This window comes from Anolis sagrei, chromosome Y (assembly GCF_037176765.1).
Source record: "Anolis sagrei isolate rAnoSag1 chromosome Y, rAnoSag1.mat, whole genome shotgun sequence".
Lineage (NCBI taxonomy): Eukaryota > Metazoa > Chordata > Lepidosauria > Squamata > Dactyloidae > Anolis > Anolis sagrei.
Genome location: NC_090035.1, coordinates 63,743,723 through 63,761,435, shown reverse-complemented (window position 1 = coordinate 63,761,435; position 17,713 = coordinate 63,743,723). Strand labels below are relative to the sequence as shown.

Here is a 17,713-nt window from a genome sequence, read left to right as displayed (position 1 = left end):
ATCAATGTGCTTTCTCAACTTGTCTTAGCAGTAAATTGGAAGAACAACGGGAAACAGGCAGGAAGCAAACTGTTAATCCTTCCTACTCATAGCCATTCCTCACCATTTGTTGCCCTTCCCCTTGCCCTTCAACTCACACTGAAGTCAAAGAATCCAAGCCCCGGAACAAGTGTCTTGGCAATGTCTGCAGGTTATTGTTGGCCAAATTCCTGTGGGTAAGGGGAGAAAAACAACCTTAGAAGAAAGGCACCATAAACATGCTCAGTTGGAGGCTGTGGGGAAAGATACTGCAATTAGGGTTGCCAGATGTTGGGGCAAGGAGGTGAAATCTCAGGAGGAGAGCACTGTCTTGAAAGCTGTCTGTGTTTTTACTAATTATACAGGCAGTCTCCAAGTTAGAAACATCTGACTTACAAACAATTCACAGTGAAGAACAGAGTGAGAAAAAAGAAATGAGAGAAATCTACCCCTCAGAAGGGAAATTCAGTCCTGAAAGAGTTATCATGGTTCCGGAAAGGTGTCTCCACTAAAGCTTTATCACCAATCCTTTTTTCCACAAGAAGCCACATTTTTCAAAATCCAATTATCATGAAGCCAAAAAGTGTCAATGATGGGCACGCTCTCTTTGTGGCTCTTTCTTTCCTCCTTCCATTTCCCTCACACACTTTCTCCCACTCTCTTTTCTTTCCTTCCTTCCTTCCTTCTTCACTTGCTTTCCCTCATATAGTCTTCCCTTCTTTTTCTTCCTTCCTTCCCTTCCTTTATTGCTTTTTTCTTTCCTTCCTTTCTCTTCCCTTTTTTCTATTTTTTTTTCCTTCCTTCTCCTCATACCTTTCCCCCCTTTCCCCTTTCCTCTCCAACTTTCCCTGCTTTTAAAGTAAGCTCCAGCTGCAATCATTTCACAGTGTAGATGCACCCAGATTAGGTTCATGGACCTTGGGGAACTGCAATTCCAAAGATCATCTCATGGCATTTGAAGTAAGGTCCAACTGCATTCATTACACAGTGTAGATGCAGCCAGAGAAGGGTGTGGATCTTGGGAAACTATAAATCCCAGGAGGACTCAATCACACTGATTTATGGCATTTAAAGTGGAGTGCAAGGGCATTCGTTCCATACTGTAAATGCACCCAGAGAAGGGTATGGACCTTGGAAAACGATGAATCCCAGGACTGCACAGCATGGAGACATGGCATAACAACAACAATAACAAAAATAATACTAGCATTTAAAATGGGTCCCGGTTGCCTTTATTCTCCAGTGCAGATGCATCCAGAGAAGTTGTCCTGAGTTGCCTTTCAAAAACAGCCTTAATACAATGTTGAAAGTAAAAGAAAAATGCTTTACTTCAGCAGACACAAAGGATAAGCAAATGCAATTGAAAAGTGCAAAAGAAAGCAAGGAAGTCTTAATCCAGACACAAATTAAAGTCTCTTACAAAATCACAAAAGAAACACCAGTCTTCAATCAGACAACGGGCAATGAACTAAGTCCTGAGCAGCAGACACAAAGCAGGTTCCATTGGAGTAAAAACATCAGTATCAGGGTCATTGGTACCAGTGAAAGCTGACTGCTCCTGCTTCTGATTTATAGCCCTGAATTCCCCATGCAGGAGGTGCTAGGGTGTCTCCCAATTAGCTCAGCATTTTTAGCAGCTATTCTGTCTGAACGCCGTTTGTGCTCTTTTAAAAACCTCATTGTCTGATTCTTCTTCTCCCTCCAATTCCTGAGCACTTCCCTGCTCCCCTTCCTCTTCCGAAGATGAGGAATCCCTAACAGGTGTGGACCTTGGGAAACTATAACTCCCAGGACTGCATAGTATGGAGCAGAAGGTAATGGTGGAACTTTCCCTAACAAGGGTATTTTTGGCTCCTCCCATAATTTCTCCTTCCACAAATTGGGGAAACATTTCGTTTTTAATCTGAGAGCAATAAATGCCATCACTTTACAGAATTGGCCAAACATCTGGATCATTTCCAAATAATTTACTTCCCCACCACCTCCTGAAATGTTTGAAAAGGGTTAGGGTTTGAAAAGAATGCTGGCCCCACGCTTAAAATAAGCAAAAAATTCTCTACCCTATGCTTGAACCCAACCTAATTTGATGAACACAGTGGCTTACCACATTTTAAGTGTAGCACTCCATGGAATTTAGTAAATGTGATGAAGTAGTAAAATGCTAATCTATGCCCTCTCTTTCCCTCTTTTTGAGTGACGCATTTGCTCTATTCTGGACATTAGTTAAGTGGCTACCATAAGTTTGACCTTAAGTGGAGATTGGGAATATGTCCAAGAAACACTCACAGATGTAGAAGATTCTTCAGGCCACGAAAGGCATTCTTGGAGATCGTTTCAAGCCTATTTTGCTCAATGAATCTGCAAGTCAAGAAACAATCTTGTTAAGTCATTAACAAGGAAAGAGAGCGGTGGAGGGAGTCATTTCCAAAGTTTTAATGATGTGCTTTATGGCTTCAGGTGATGCGAGAGGGATTTAGAAGCCTAAAATTGCAACGCATGACAATATAGCTTGCTGTCGTGCCTAACGTGAAAAATTAAATGCTTGGTTGTTCATGCTTTACTGTAGTTTATTTTTAACTAAATTGGTTCTATTTAATTGTACATCACCTTAAATTCCCTTTTAGAAAGAAAGGTGGGATATATATCCCATTCAAAAAGAAAAGAAAAAGTATTGTGTCAATCACAAATTAGGGAGCCGCAGTGGCGCAATGGTTAAACCCTTGTGCCAGCTGAACTGCTGACCTGAAGGTTGGTTGTTCAAATCCGCAAGACGGGGTGAGCTTCTATCTGTCACCTCTAGCTTCCCATGTGGGCACATGAGAGAAGCCTCCCACAGGATGGTAACACATCCAGGTGTTCCCTGGTCAACGCCCTTTCAGGCGGCCAATTCTCTCACACCAGAAGCAACTTGCAGTTTCTCAAGTTGCTTCTTACATGATTTTTTAAAAATCACAAATTAGGATAAATGTAGGCTTACAATGACAATTGTTATCTTATTGTAAGGCCTCTACACTGCCATATAATCCATCTTCATAATGCAGTTTAACAGCATTGAACTAGACAATCCTGAATAGAATCACCTAGTCAGTCCTGAGAATTATACTGTAGGCTGAAGAACTTTTAATAGATTTCCCAGCACCCATCTCATAGACACAGTTCCCGGGTTTCCATGGAGAGAAACTGTTACGATTCAGCCACTTTGCTATTTTATCACAATGGTTCTCAACATTTTGTACATTCCATCCCAGCAATCACTGTGTCATATCACTGGGTCCCAAGTAGAAGCAAACAGTCTGTTGTACATATAAGAAAAACACCCAAGAAAATCAATAAGTCCTTTAGTTGCTGAATATGTTGACAAAACCCTAAATTAATTCTGTGTCCAATTAGTGGTACATAGGGCAGTAGACCCTGCAGGATCATAGGGCAATTATACTTAAAAACTGTATTATTTATTTATCCATTTATTGACTTGGCACAAGGTTTCATTGCCTCTCAACCCATTAGGGATCTCTTCTTTTGTGCTGGACCCAGGAAACAATCTACGGCCACGTGCTGCTCTCTTCACATGTTTTTGGCAGTGGCAGCTGGATTTTTAAAGTTCAGCTATGGCTCCATCACACCCCTGATAACTACTTCCCAGGAGACTCTGTGGCTGAAGTGCTGCTGCCACCAAAAAATGGTGGCGATGGATAATGGTAGGCTCCCCATCTTTCCATATGTAAAGATGAGTTGAGCTGCTGAAAAAAAGGTAATGAATGAGGAAGAGGGAAAGCCACCACGGAACGGGGCATGGAGAGAAAGGTCCCCACACTCCCTGCACGACCACCACCAGGATGCAGTGATCCACAACAATTTCGGCGGCCTGTCTGACAAGGTCCCTAGAATATCATTTACAGCAGGTAGGGCCAAACCCAGACCTGGGGGTCAGATGCGCCCCCTTGGACTCTTTTCTAAGGCCCTCCTCTCTCTCACCATCCTATTCTTCCTTCTCTCTTTTCTTCCTCCTTCTCTCTCTCTCTTCCTCCTTCCCTTCCACTGTTTTGTACTTCCTTCCTTCCTTCCTCACTTTCCTTCCTCCTCTCCTCCCTCTTTCTCCCTCCTTCCTTCCCTTCCACCCTTTTGTCCTTCTTTCCTTCCCTCTTTCCTCCCTCTCTCCCTCTTTCTCCTTCCTTCTTTCCCTTTTGTCTTTCTTTACTTCTCTCTTTCCTCCCTCCCCTCCCTCTTTCTCCCTCCCTCCATTCCCTTCCACCCTTTTGTGCTTCCTTCTCTCTTTCCTTCCCTCCCTCCCTCCTTTCCTTCCTTCTTTCCTTCCTTCCATGCATCCATCTTTCCCTTTCACCCTTCCTTCCCTCTTTCCTCCCTCTCTCCCTCTTTCTCCTTCTTTCCTTCTCCTTTGTCTTTCTTTCCTTCTCTCTTTCCTTTATCCTCCCCTTTCTTCCTTCTTTTCCTTCCTTATATCTTTCCTACTCTTTTTCCTTTCTCCTTCCCTTCCTTTCTTCCCTTTTATCTTTCCTTCCTTCCCTCTTCCCTCCCTCTTTCCCTCTTTCTTCACCCATCCTTCCCTTCCCTTCCCTTCCATTTCCTTCTTTCCTTCCTCCTTCCCTCCCTCCCTCCCTTCCATCCATCCATTACCAGGTAGCCAGTCATCCTAGCAGGGAGTGCTAACATGTGGTCCCCAAGTTAGAAAGTTTGCCTTAGAAACCTGGCAGGGACTGGCAGCCCATGGCTCCAGGACCATCAAATATCCAGGGACCATCACTCTGAGTAACATGATCTGCTTGGGAATCACCCACCCAATGGTCATGCTGCCTGAGGCATCCCAAGAGCAATCATCCAGAATCATAACTTTTCTAAACACGAATACTGTGCTTTTGATCACATTCATCTGTATGAAAAGCTATTTCAAAATAAATTTAGATTACTTTAACAATTAAAGGCAGGTGTTTAATCAGCTAATTTTAATTGTTTACCTTTTTGCTCTGCTATTTATTTATTTAGTATCAAAAGCATTGCTTAAATAAGTCTAAAACTGATTAAATTGAGGGAGCACAAGAGACTAAATAATTTGAGACCAAAAATGGGCAACAGTGACCACATTGTCTGTAGCTTGAAGCAATTCTTCCTCTGTGCATGAGGCAGGACATTGTGGAGAGGCATACAGATGCAGAGTTGTTTGTTCTGCTCCACAGCCACACAAGTGGAGGACTTTTCTAGGTAGTGCCATTTTGCCAGACTGCCCACTCCACTTCTGAGTCTGTTCAGGGACTTCCAGGTTGCCCATTTTTGGTTTGACCCTTGTGAGGGCCATCCAGTTGGGATTTCCTGGTTTAGCTGCTCAGAGGGATACTCTTGCTGTTGCTGGGGGAACATTAAGAGGAGTAGTGGTTCTCATGAAACTTTTCCATGATTTGAGTCTACTGGAAAGGGGCTGATAGCCATGCAGTGGGTGGATTTCACAATATTCAATTTTATTTCTCTCACAGTTAGCAGCAACTTCCCATCACCCTGTTTTTAATATGGCTTCGCTTCTTGAAATCACTCAACTCTATACCATTCCCACACTGCCTCATGAATTAATCACGGTTCTATCACCCTCCCGCCCCCCCCCCCCCAAACCACCACCTGCATGAGGCTCACGTCCCTTTATGCCACATCATATAGCACCCCATTCCCATTTTGCATGCAGCCCAACCCTCCCATGGCCCACCATCTTTGCACACTCACAGATACTCCAGGTGTACGAGTCCTGCAAAGGCGTCGTCCCCAATCAGTTCCAGGGAGTTGTATGTGATCAAGCTAGGGGAAGGGTGCGGGAGGGAGAAGCAGGCAGGTCAGAAAGTGGGAAATACAAAGGAAAGGCAGCCATGTTTTCAGGAGAAGGCAGGAACAGGGAGACTAACACCCCAAAGTGAGAGCTACAGTGCTACAGCACTAGGACTTTTAACAGGACTCTCAAGTGATCTGGCAGTCACCAGAATCTTCACTTCTGTCTTCTGCACTCTGGTGGAGGCAATGTTGGACTCTCTTTGGGAATATGTCTATATGGAGACTGTCGTAATGTATGCCTGGACTTCAAATTTCACTAGTACAGGCAGTCCCTGTGTTATGAACAGGGTGGTTTCTGCAGGATTGTTCTTAAGTTGTTCTTAAGTTGAATTTGCATGTAAGCTGAAACAGGCACATATTAAAAGTATAATTTTGGATAGCAGAGAGAAAGGTTACCACCCCTTGTAATGATTGTTTTGCTGCCTGTGCCCCTGTTCGGAATTGTCACTTTATGTCTCTGTGACAATTGGATTTTGGAAATTTTGGGTTGTCATGGAAACATGGTTTGGTGATAAAAATTCAGTGGAGACACCTTTCCCCTATGATAGCTGTTATAGAAGTGAATATTCCTTCCTAGAGGAAGATTTCCTTTCCTTTCCTGTTGACTCCACCAACCCCATTTGTAACTAGGAGTTGTATGTAAGTCAGATGTTTGTAACTAGGTGATTGCCAGTATATAATAATAATAATAATAATAATAATAATAATAATAATACAAATAAAGACAGACAGAGTTTTGGAGCACAATAATCCCCCTCTAATTATATGTTTATTAAAATCTTTATTTAATTTATTTCCATTATACCACAGCTGCGTCCGTACCTTGGGAGGGCTGACTTGGCCACGGTAGTACACGCTTTGGTTACATCCCGCTTAGATTACTGCAACGCTCTCTATGTGGGGTTGCCTTTGAAGACTGCCCAGAAGCTGCAGCAAGTCCAACGTGCGGCAGCCAGATTACTAACGGGGGCTGGGTACAGGGAGCACACCACTCCGCTGTTACGACAGCTCCACTAGCTGCCAATTAGCTTCCGAGCACAATTCAAAGTGCTGGTGTTGACCTATAAAGCCCTAAACGACTCCGGCCCTGTTTACCTCTCCGAACGTATTCTCCCCTACGAACCATCAAGATTACTAAGATCATCTGGAGAGGCCCTGCTCTCGGTCCCACCAGCCTCGCAAGCGCGCCTGGTGGGGACGAGGGACAGGGCCTTCTCGGTGGTGGCCCCGCGACTCTGGAACTCTCTCCCTCTGGAGGCCAGAACCGCCCCATCCATCCTAACATTTAGGAAATGGGTGAAGACGTGGCTGTGGAGTCAGGCCTTCGAGGAATGAGACAACACCATAGGACTCTGGATGGAAGTGGATATAGATCCATCTTAATAGGACGGCTGACCACTGTAGTTTTATATTTAGTGTATTTTAAAGCTGATGTGTAATTTGTGATACATGATATTTTAATGAATGTATATGTTTTTATGGCTGTAAACCGGGCTGAGTCCCTCAACGAGGTTGAGAAGCTCGGTATACAAAACTGTGAAATAAATAAATAAATAAATATTATGGAGCTCTAGAGTCACACATGGTGAGACTTAGTGTCAAGGGGAAAGCTTTACCTTTACTTTACTATTTTAATTGGTCTGATTCCTTGTACTTATTATGTTTATTTACCTTAACCTTTTACTCAGTTGCTTATAAGTTATAGTGAGTTATTTCATTTTATGTTTTACCTTGATTGTTGTCTACCTGTTTTTTGGCATTGAATGTTTGCCATTTTTGTTATTTCTGTAAACCTCCTAGAATCCCTTTAGGTAGAGAGGGGATGTTATAAATAAAGATTTATTATTATTATTATTATTATGTTGTTGTTGTTGTTGTTGTTGTTGTTGTTGTTGTTGACAGCCTTCATGGCCAGAATCACTGGTTTGCTGTGAGTTTTCCAGGTTGTATGGCCATGTTCCAGAAGTATTCTCTCCTGATATTTAGCCCTCATGTATAGCAAGAATCTTCAGAGGTTGTGAGGTCTGTTGGAAATTACGAAAATCGACTTTATATATCTGTGGAATATGTATATTCAGGTTTATATATTCCACAGATAAATAAACTAAACTTGTCTAGTTTCCAACAGACCACACAACCTCTGAGGATACCTGCCATAGATGCAGACAAAACGCCAGGAGAGAATGCTTTTGGAACATGTCCATACAGCCTGGAAAACACACAACATGGCAGGCATCCTCAGAGGTTGTGAGGTAGGTTGGAAACTAGGGGAATTCCAGGCAATAATCAATCAGGGCCAGCTCACACCTCCCAACAAAGGATTCCCCCAGGCAGGAAGCACCCAAGCTTTGAAGCTGCAAGGCCATTCGATGCTAATCAAGGTGATCAATTGTAGCATTCACACCTGCCTCACACAGACAAGAGTTCTTTCTTCCATCCTGGACATTCCACAGATATATAAACCCCATTTGCCTTGTTTCCGACAGACCTCACAACCTCTGAGCATTCCTGTCATAGATGTGGGCAGAATGTCAGAAGAGAATGCTTCTGGAACATGGCCATACAGCCTGGAAAACTCACAGCAAGCCATTATTATTATTATTATTGTTGTTGTTGTTATTATTATTATTATTATTATGTTGTTGTTGTTGTTGTTGTTGTTGTTGTTGTTGAAGGCTTTCATGGCCAGAATCACTAGGTTGCTATGAGTTTTCCAGGCTGTATGGTCTTATTCCAGAAGTATTATCTCCTGATGTTTTGCCCACATCTGTGGCAGGCATCCTCAGAGGTTGTGAGGTATGTTGGAAACTAGGGGAATTCCAGGCAATAATAAATCAGGGCCAGCTCACACCTCCCAACAAATGATTCCCCCAGGCAGGAAGCAGCCAAGCTCTGAAGCTGCAAAGATGCTAATCAAGGTGGTCAATTGCAGCATTCACACATGCCTCAAACAGACAAGAGTTCTTTCTCCCATCCACAGATATATAAACCCCACTTGCCTTGTTTCAAACAGACCTCACAACCTCTGAACATGCCTGCCATAGATATGTGCGAAATGTCAGGAGAGAATGCTTCTGGAACATGGCCATACATCCTGGAAAACTCACAGTAACCCATTATTATTATTATTATTATTATTATTATTATTATTATTTGAAACACAACAAGATGAAGTCCACAGCAGGCAAGATCACTCTGCTGGCTGTTGTATTGGATATTATTATTATTATTATTATTATTATTATTATTTCTCCAGTAAGATGCAGCAAAACAAATCCACTTCTGCCAGTGTAAAGGGATTCATATTTATAGGTCACATAAACAGACACACTGTTTGGGAGATGGATTGGTAAGCAGACATATTCCCAGGTACCACCTACACACAGCAGATGATGGATGATACACACACCCCACTCACAACTAAAGTATCAGGATTCTTACAGCAGCTGAAGAGATGGCACTTGTTGAAAGCTGCCCTCTAGGATCACCGTGAACCCCGAGCGAATGAGAGACCTGCAGGCAGAGAGAGGAGAGAGTGGGAAGCTGGGCGATCCAGAGAGAGTGTCCAGCTGTAGCATCACTAACACCAGTGGCACGGCTGGTACATTCTGTACATCGTGTGAGCACTTGAATCAACCATGTCTGCAAGAGCTGAAGTACCAGCCTGGAAAATATGCTAACACATCAACCAAGGACCATATTTCAGAAACCTTGTTCTCCCTCCCTCTCTGCTTTCGCCACTGCATGAAAAGCAGTCACTGTAACTAAACCTAGCTCCATTTTTATGAGTGTATTTTCCGAATGCTGCAGACAAAGTAGTGAGATGCACCTCCAGCTTCCCTGGATTTGACACTTTTGCTTTTCAATCCTTGGTTCATGCTGAGGAGAGATCCTACCTCTAGGCAGCATTCTTGCATCCAGGCAACAGCTAGACATCTTACTGGGGAGACATGTTTCATAAAGTATCAGCATCTATAGCCCTCCCTGCAAGATTCACTCACCATATCAAAAAATCATAGAGTTGGGAGAGACCTTGTGGACCATCCAGCCCAACCCCCTGCCAAGAAGAAGGAAAATCGCATTCAAAGCACCCCCGACAGATGGCCATCCAACCTCTTTTTAAAAGCTTCCAAAGAAGGAGCCTCCATTACACTCCAGGGCAGAGAGTTCCACCTCTGAATAGTTCTCACAGTCAGAAAGTTCTTCCTAATGTTCAAATGGAATCTCCTTTCTTGTAGTTCGAAGCCATTCTTCTGCGTCCTAGTCTCCAGGGCAGCAGAAAACAAGCTTGCTCCCTCCTCCCTATGACTTCCCCTCACATATTTATACCTAGCCCTCATCGTGTCTCAGCCTTCTCTTCTTCAGATGTTACCATGTGGAGAAGCAGGGCCTCTGCTGTTATCCCCAATGAATACATGCATTTCCAACCAATTGTCAGCCCTTGGAGCATCCCATCAAGTGGGGTGTCCATGTCCACCAGCCCACACTGGGACCACCTGGGTCTCCATCTTCAGTACTAGTAGTTAGTGGACCTACTGGCTCAGAGGAAGGCTGTGCTTTGACTGCTTGTGGAGCAGGTGGTGGGGAAAGGAGCCTCTGAGCCTCTATTTTCTGGCCCAAACCTGCCATTATTCAAAGTTGGCCATGTTGGGTCTGTGTGCCAAGTTTGGTCTAGATCTGATATCAGCTGAGTTCAGTGCTCTCTGGATAAGGGTGAACTACAACTCCCAGATTTCCAGGGCAATCACCCCCAACCCACAGTATTCACAGTTGGCCATGTTGGTTCTGTATGCCAAGTTTGGTCCAGATCCCTCGTTGGCTGGGTTCTGTGTTCTTTGTATAAGGGTGAACTACAACTTCCTGATTCCCAGGGCAATTACCTCCAAACCCAGCCTGTATTCACAGTTGGCTCTGTTGATTCTGTGTGCCAAGTTTGGTTCAGATCTGTCGTCAGATGGCTTCAGTGTTCTCTGGCTAAGGGTGAACTACAACTCCTAGATTCCCAGGACAAGCACCCCCTAACCCAGCCAGTATACAAAGTTGGCCATGTTGGTTCTGTGTGCCAAGTTTGGTTCAGATCGTTCATCGGCTGGGTTCAGTGTTCTCTGGATAAGGGTAAACTGCAGCTCCCAGATTCCCAGGGCAATCACTGAGGGGTGAGAAAGGAGGAATATAAATATACAGTAAGTAAATAAATAATCCCCAAACCCCTGCCAGTATGCACAGTTGCCCATGGTGGGTCTGTGTGCCAAGTTTGGTCCAGGCCTGTCATTCGTGGGGGTCGCAGGGATCTTTGAAATGCTTTGATTCCATGTGGAGCAGGTGATGTGGAAAAGGGGGTCTCTTGGCCTCTCTTTTCTGGTCCCAGACCCTCCTTGTGTGCCAAGTTTGGTCCAGATCCATGGTTGGGTGGGTCCTGTGTTCACTTTACAAGGGTGAACTACAACTCCCAGATTCCCAGAGCAATCACCCAGGAGTGAGAAAAGTGGTAGATAAATAAATATAGTGAGTAAATAAATGCATAAATGCTCTTGTTACATCCCGAATAGATTACTGCAACGCACTCTACGTGGGGTTGCCTTTGAAGACTGTTCGGAAACTTCAATTAGTCCAGCGGGCGGCAGCCAGATTAGTCACTGGAGCGTCATACAGGGAGCATACCACCCCTCTGTTGTGTCAGCTCCACTGGCTGCCGATGCAGTTCCGAGCACAAATCAAAGTGCTGGTCTTGACCTACAAAACCCTATACGGCTCCGGCCCAGCGTATCTGTCCGAACGCATCTCCCTCTACGTCCCACCTCGGAGTTTGAGATCTTCTGGGGAGGCCCTGCTCTCAACCCCACCTCTATCACAAGTGAGGTTGGTGGGGACAAGAAGCAGGGCCTTCTCGGTGGTGGCTCTTCACCTGTGGAATTCACTCCCCGGAGAAATTAGGTCATCAACATCCCTCCTCTCTTTCAGAAGGAAATTAAAAACATGGTTATGGGACTAGGCTTTTGGGCAATCTGGCGGTTAGATAAGGACAATGATGACCAGAATCGATAGTATTTGACAATGTGGAATGAATTACAGACTTTGAGATGGCGAATGCTGAGTATTAGATTGTTTTTATTGATTTTGATGTATAAACTGACTGTCTTAATTGTTATAATTGCTGTTTACATGTTTTATCCATTGTTACGCTTATGCAGGCATCGAATTGTGCCTTTGTAAGCCGCACTGAGTCCCCCATCGGGGGTTGAGAAGGGTGGGGTAGAAATACGCGAAATAATAAATAAATAAATAAATAAATAAATAAATCTTTCCCATCTGTCGTGGGCTTGGTTCAGTGTTCTCTGGACAAGGGTGAACTACAACTCTCAGATTCCCAGGGCAATCACCCAGGGGTGAGAAGGGCGGTATAAAAATACAGTAAATAAATAAAGAAATCACTCTCAAACCCTGCCAGTATGCACAGTTGCCCATGGTGGGTCTGTCTGCTAAGTTTGGTCCAGGCCTGTCATTCATGGGGGTCGCAGGGGTCTGTGAAATGCTTTGACTCCATGTGGAGCAGGGAATGGGGGAAATGGATCTTTGAGCCTTTTTTATGGCCTCAAACCCTCCTTGTTTGGTCTGTGTGCCAAGTTTGGTCCAGATCCACTGTCAGTTGGGTTCAGTGCTCTCTGGACAAGGGTGAACTACAACTCACAGATCCCCAGGGCAATCACTACCAAACCCAGCCAATATTTACCGTTGGCCATGTTGGTTTTGTGTGCCAAGTGTGGTCTAGATTCATCATTGGCTGGGTTCAGTGTTCTCTGGAAAGGGTGAACTACAACTCCCAGATTCCCAGGGCAATCGCCCAGGGGTGAGAAAGGTGGTTTATAAACACAGTACGTAAGTAAGCAAGCAAGCAAGTAAATCACCCCCAAACCCTGCCAATATGCACAGTTGCCCATGGTCGGTCTGTGTGCCAAATTTGGTCCAGGCCTGTCATTCGTGAGGGTCGCAGGGGTCTGTGAAATGCTTTGACTCCATGTGGAGCAGGCGATAGGGGAAAAGGGGTCTTGTTGCATCTCTTTTCTGGCCCCCAAACCCTCGTTGGATGGGTTCAGTGTTCTTTGGACAAGGCTGAACTACAACTCCCAGATCCCCAGGGCATGCACCCCCAAACCCAGCCTGTATTCACAGTTGGTTCTGTGTGCCAAGTTTGGTCCAGATCCATCCTCTGCTGGGTTCAGTGTTTTCTGGATAAGGGTGAACTACAACTCCCAGCTTCCCAGGGCAATCATCCAGGGGTTAGAAAGATGGTTTATAAACATAGTACGTAAGTAAGCAAGCAAGCAAGTAAGTCACCCCCAAACCCTGCCAATATGCACAGTTGCCCATGGTCGGTCTGTGTGCCAAATTTGGCCCAGGCCTGTCATTCGTGAGGGTTGCAGGGGTCTGTGAAATGCTTTGACTCCATGTGGAGCAGGCGATAGGGGAAAAGGGGTCTTGTAGCATCTCTTTTCTGCCCCCCAAAACCTTCCTTGGGGTTAGTGAGGGATGGCAAAGATAAGGGATAAGGGTGAACTACAACTCCCAGATTCCCAGGGTATGCACCCACCCCCATACCCAGCCTGTATTCACAGTTGGTTCTGTGTGCCAAGTTTGGTCCAGATCCATCCTCTGCTGGGTTCAGTGTTCTCTGGACAAGGCTGAACTACAACTCTCAGATTCCCAAGGTATGCACCCACCTCCAAACCCAGCCTGTATTCACAGTTGGTTCTGTGTGCCAAGTTTGGTCCAGATCCATCCTCTGCTGGGTTCAGTGTTCTCTAGACAAGGCTGAACTACAACTCCCAGATTCCCAGGGCATGCACCCCCAAACCCAGCCTGTATTCACAGTTGGTTCTGTGTGCCAAGTTTGGTCCAGATCCATCCTCTGCTGGGGTTTCTGGATAAGGGTGAACTACAACTCCCAGACTCCCAGAGCAATCACCCCTAAACCCTGCCAGTTTGCACAGTGCCAAGTTTGGTCCAGGCCTGTCATTCGTGAGGGTCGCAAGGGTCTGTGAAATGCTTTGACTCCATGTGGAGCAGGCGATGGGGGGAAAGGGGTTAATGAGGGATGGCAAAGACCCCTGGCCAGGCCAAGCGTGTTGATGGAGGCAGTGCGACCCCCCCCCCCCCCATATCATAGAGACATATCTCTAGATAGAAGACATATCTTTAGGAAGAAGAATAGGTAAGAACAATAAGGGGGGGGGGCTTACAGGGAGACGAGGTGCTGAGGCAGGTCCGGGGGGATCTCCTTGACCCGTTCGCACAGCGCGGTGTCCTTGGTGCAGGTGCAGCCCAGCGGGCACTTCCTTTTGGGGGGCTTCCGACCCGCGCCGGGCCCCGCCAGCAGCAGCAGCAGGAGCAGAGGGGCGCCGGCCCCCCCGAGCCCCAGCCGCCACACCATCTTCCAGCCTCCTTGTCTTCCTTCCTTCCTTCCTTGCTTTCCTTCCTTCCTTGCGGCGACACCGCAAAGCGGGGACCCCCCCCCCCCCCTCTCCGCTTCCTCCCTTTTCCTCCCTCCCTCCCTCCCTCGCTCCTCCAAGCGGCGACGAGCTGGGCTCTAAGAGCCTCTCAGGAGCTCCCCCCTCCGCCGCCGTTGCCTGGTGGCCAGCATCTCTGCGCCGGGCTCCGGGGCAACAAGGCTCCTCGCCTTCTCCTCTTCCTCCTCCTCCTCCTCCTCCTCCTCCTCCTCTGATCTGGGCCCCATCGACTCCCCTCCAGGGAGAGAGACAGCCAGAGGCCTGGGCACCCCTCCCAAGATGTCCTGCTTGCTTTTAAACCCCCTCCCAGTCTTTGTATTGATCGACTATCCCAGTGGTTCTCAACCTGGGGTCCCCAGATGTTTTTGGCCTACAACTCCCAGAAATCCCAGCCAGTTTGCCAGCTGTTAGGATTTCTGGGAGTTGAAGGCCAAAAACATCTGGGGACCCCAGGTTGAGAACCACTGGACTATCAAAACATCGGCTTCATCACATTCTCCATCGGACCCTGGGTTGCTGTGAGTTTTCCGGGCTGTATGGCTATAATTCCAGAAGCATTCTCTCCTGACGTTTCGCCTGCTCCTATGGCAGGGTTGGAGAAAGAACTCTTGTTAGCATTTAATGGCCTTTTAGTTTCAAAGTCTAGCTCCTTCCTGCCTGGGAGAATCAATCAGAACCAGCTAAAACCTCCCAAGAAAGCATTCCCCCATGCAACAACCAGCCAGACTTTGAAGCTGTATGGCTATAATTACAGAAGCATTCTCTCCTGACGTTTCGCCTGCACCTATGTCAGGGTGGGAGGAAGAACCCTTGTCAGAACTCTGATTAGCATTTAATGGCCTTTTAGCTTCAAAGTCTGGCTCCTTCCTGCCTAGGGGAATCAATCAGAATCAGCTAACACCTCCCAAGAAAGCATTCCCCCATCCAACAACCAGCCAGACTTTGAAGCTGTATGGCTATAATCACAGAAGCATTCTCTCCTGACGTTTCGCTTGCACCTATGTCAGGGTGGGAGGAAGAACCCTTGTCAGAACTCTGATAAGCATTTAATGGCCTTTTAGCTTCAAAGTCTGGCTCCTTCCTGCCTAGGGGAATCAATCGGAACCAGCTAACACCTCCCAAGAAAGCATTCCCCCCTGCAGCAACCAGTCAGACTCTGAAGCTGTATGGCCATGTTCCTGAAGCATTCTCTCCTGATGTTTCGCCTGCTGCTATGGCAGGGTGGGAGAAAGAACTCTTGTCAGAACTCTGATTAGCATTTAATGGCCTTTTAGCTTCAAAGTCTGGCTCCTTCCTGCCTGGGGGAATCAATCAGAACCAGCTAACACCTCCCCAAAACAGCATTCCCCCATGCAACAACCAGCCAGACTTTGAAGCTGTATGGCTATAATTACAGAAGCATTCTCTCTTGGCGTTTCGCCTGCACCTATGTCAGGGTGGGAGAAAGAACCCTTGTCAGAACTCTGATTAGCATTTAATGGCCTTTTAGCTTCAAAATCTGGCTCCTTCCTGCCTGGGGGAATCAATCAGAACTATCTAACACCTCCCAAGAAAGCATTCCCCCCTGCAGCAACCAGCCAGACTTTGAAGCTGTATGGCCATGTCCCTGAAGCATTCTCTCCTGACGTTTCGCCTGCTGCTATGGCAGGGTGGGAGAAAAAACGCTTGTCAGAACTCTGATTAGCATTTAATGGCCTTTTAGCTTCAAAGTCTGGCTCCTTCCTGCCTGGGGGACTCAATCAGAACCAGCTAACACCTCCCAAGAAAGCATTCCCCCATGCAGCAACCAGCCACTTTGAAGCTGTACGGCCATGTTCCAGAAGCATTCTCTCCTGACGTTTCGCCTGCTCCTATGGCAGGGTGGGAAAAAGAACCCTTGTCAGAACTCTGATTAGCATTTAATGGCCTTTTAGCTTCAAAGTCTGGCTCCTTCTTGCCTGGGATGTATAACCATGTTTCAGAAGCATTCTGTCCTGACATTTCACCCACATCTATGGCAGGCATCCTCAGAGGTTGTGAGGTCTGTTGCAAACTAGGCAAGTGGGGTTTATATAGCTGTGGAATGTCCAGAAAGGACTCATGTCTGTTTGAGGCACCCACGAATGTTGCAATTGGCCACCTTGATTAGCATTGAATGGCCTTGCAGCTTCAAAGCCTGACTGATTGCTGCCTGGGGGAATCCTTTGTTGGGATGTCTTTGATTTTTTCATGTCAGGAATTCCCCTGTTGTTTGAGTGTTCCTCTTTATTTACTGTCCCAATTTATTTACTGTCCCACGTTTTGCCTGCTCCTATGGCAGGGTGGGAGAAAGAAAGCTTGTCAGAACTCTGATTAGCATTTAATGGCCTTTTAGCTCCAAAGTCTGGCTCCTTCCTGCCTGGGGGACTCAATCGGAACCAGCTAACACCTCCCAACAAAGGAGTCCTTAGGCAGACTTCTCAGCATTCTTTCCTGACATTTTGCCTGTATCTATGGCAGGCATCCTCACAGATTGTGAGGTCTGTTGGAAGCAAGGCAAGTGGGGTTTATATATCTCTGGAATGTCCAGGGTGAGAGAAAGAACTCTTGTCTCTTGGAGGCAACTGTGAATGTTGCAATAGGCCACCTTGATTAGCATTTTATGGCCTTGCAGCTTTGAAGCCTGGCTGCTTCCTGCTTGAGGGAATCCTTTGTTGGGAGTTGTTAACTGGCCCTGATTGTTTCCTGTCTGGAATCCCCCCCCCCCACCTCCGTTTTATAGTTTTGCTCTTTATTTACTGTCCTGAAAGTTGCAAATGGATACCTTGGTTAGCATTGAATAGCCATGCAGCTTCAAGGTCTGGCTGCTTACTGCCTGGGGGAAATCCTTTATTTATTTAAAACATTTGTATTCCACCCTTCTCACCCTTAAGGGGACTCAGGGCAGAGCACAACATATATACGGCAAACGTTCTATGCAGGAACATAAAATAAACTATAAATATACATAAAAACTAAAACCAATCATTTCCACTTTAAAATCAATTGTTTGGAACCATCTCAGATCAGCTTTACTGGATTGCTATTGGTTGGCAGCTCGATATGTGTGTGTGTGTGTGTGTGTAAGCTGTCTGTGTAAGCGGCACTGATGTATCTGCTGAGACAAAAAAAGATAAAGAGAGAAAAGGAGCGGGGGGGGGGGGGGGGGGGGAGAGAGGCTGAGTGTCTTTGATAACAAATAGAAGCCTTAGGTGATCTGCTTTCTGACAGATGGTGATGGTTTGGGGCCATCAATGAGTCTGGTTTCAAGGAACATGAAAGGCACTGCAGACTACTTCAACCAGAGAAGTCAGCCATAGCAGAGCACTTGATGAACCACCCTGGACACAACATATTATTTGTTG

The 17,713-nt window shown here is 46.1% G+C and overlaps 1 protein-coding gene across 1 annotated transcript in view; it reads right to left on the bottom strand.

The window, feature by feature from the left end:
- The window catches only part of LOC137095313 (leucine-rich glioma-inactivated protein 1-like), a 28,785-nt gene extending 14,452 nt beyond the window's left edge, over positions 1-14,333 (bottom strand). Inside the window, exons 1-5 of the mRNA XM_067461791.1 lie at positions 14,085-14,333; positions 9,289-9,360; positions 5,746-5,817; positions 2,305-2,376; positions 138-209 (exon numbers count right to left, since the gene is read on the bottom strand). Of these exons, the coding sequence (XP_067317892.1) occupies positions 138-209; positions 2,305-2,376; positions 5,746-5,817; positions 9,289-9,360; positions 14,085-14,275 (479 nt within the window). The 5' untranslated portion in view covers positions 14,276-14,333. The remainder of the gene's footprint in view (positions 1-137; positions 210-2,304; positions 2,377-5,745; positions 5,818-9,288; positions 9,361-14,084) is intronic.
- Between the last annotated feature and the right edge of the window lie 3,380 nt (positions 14,334-17,713).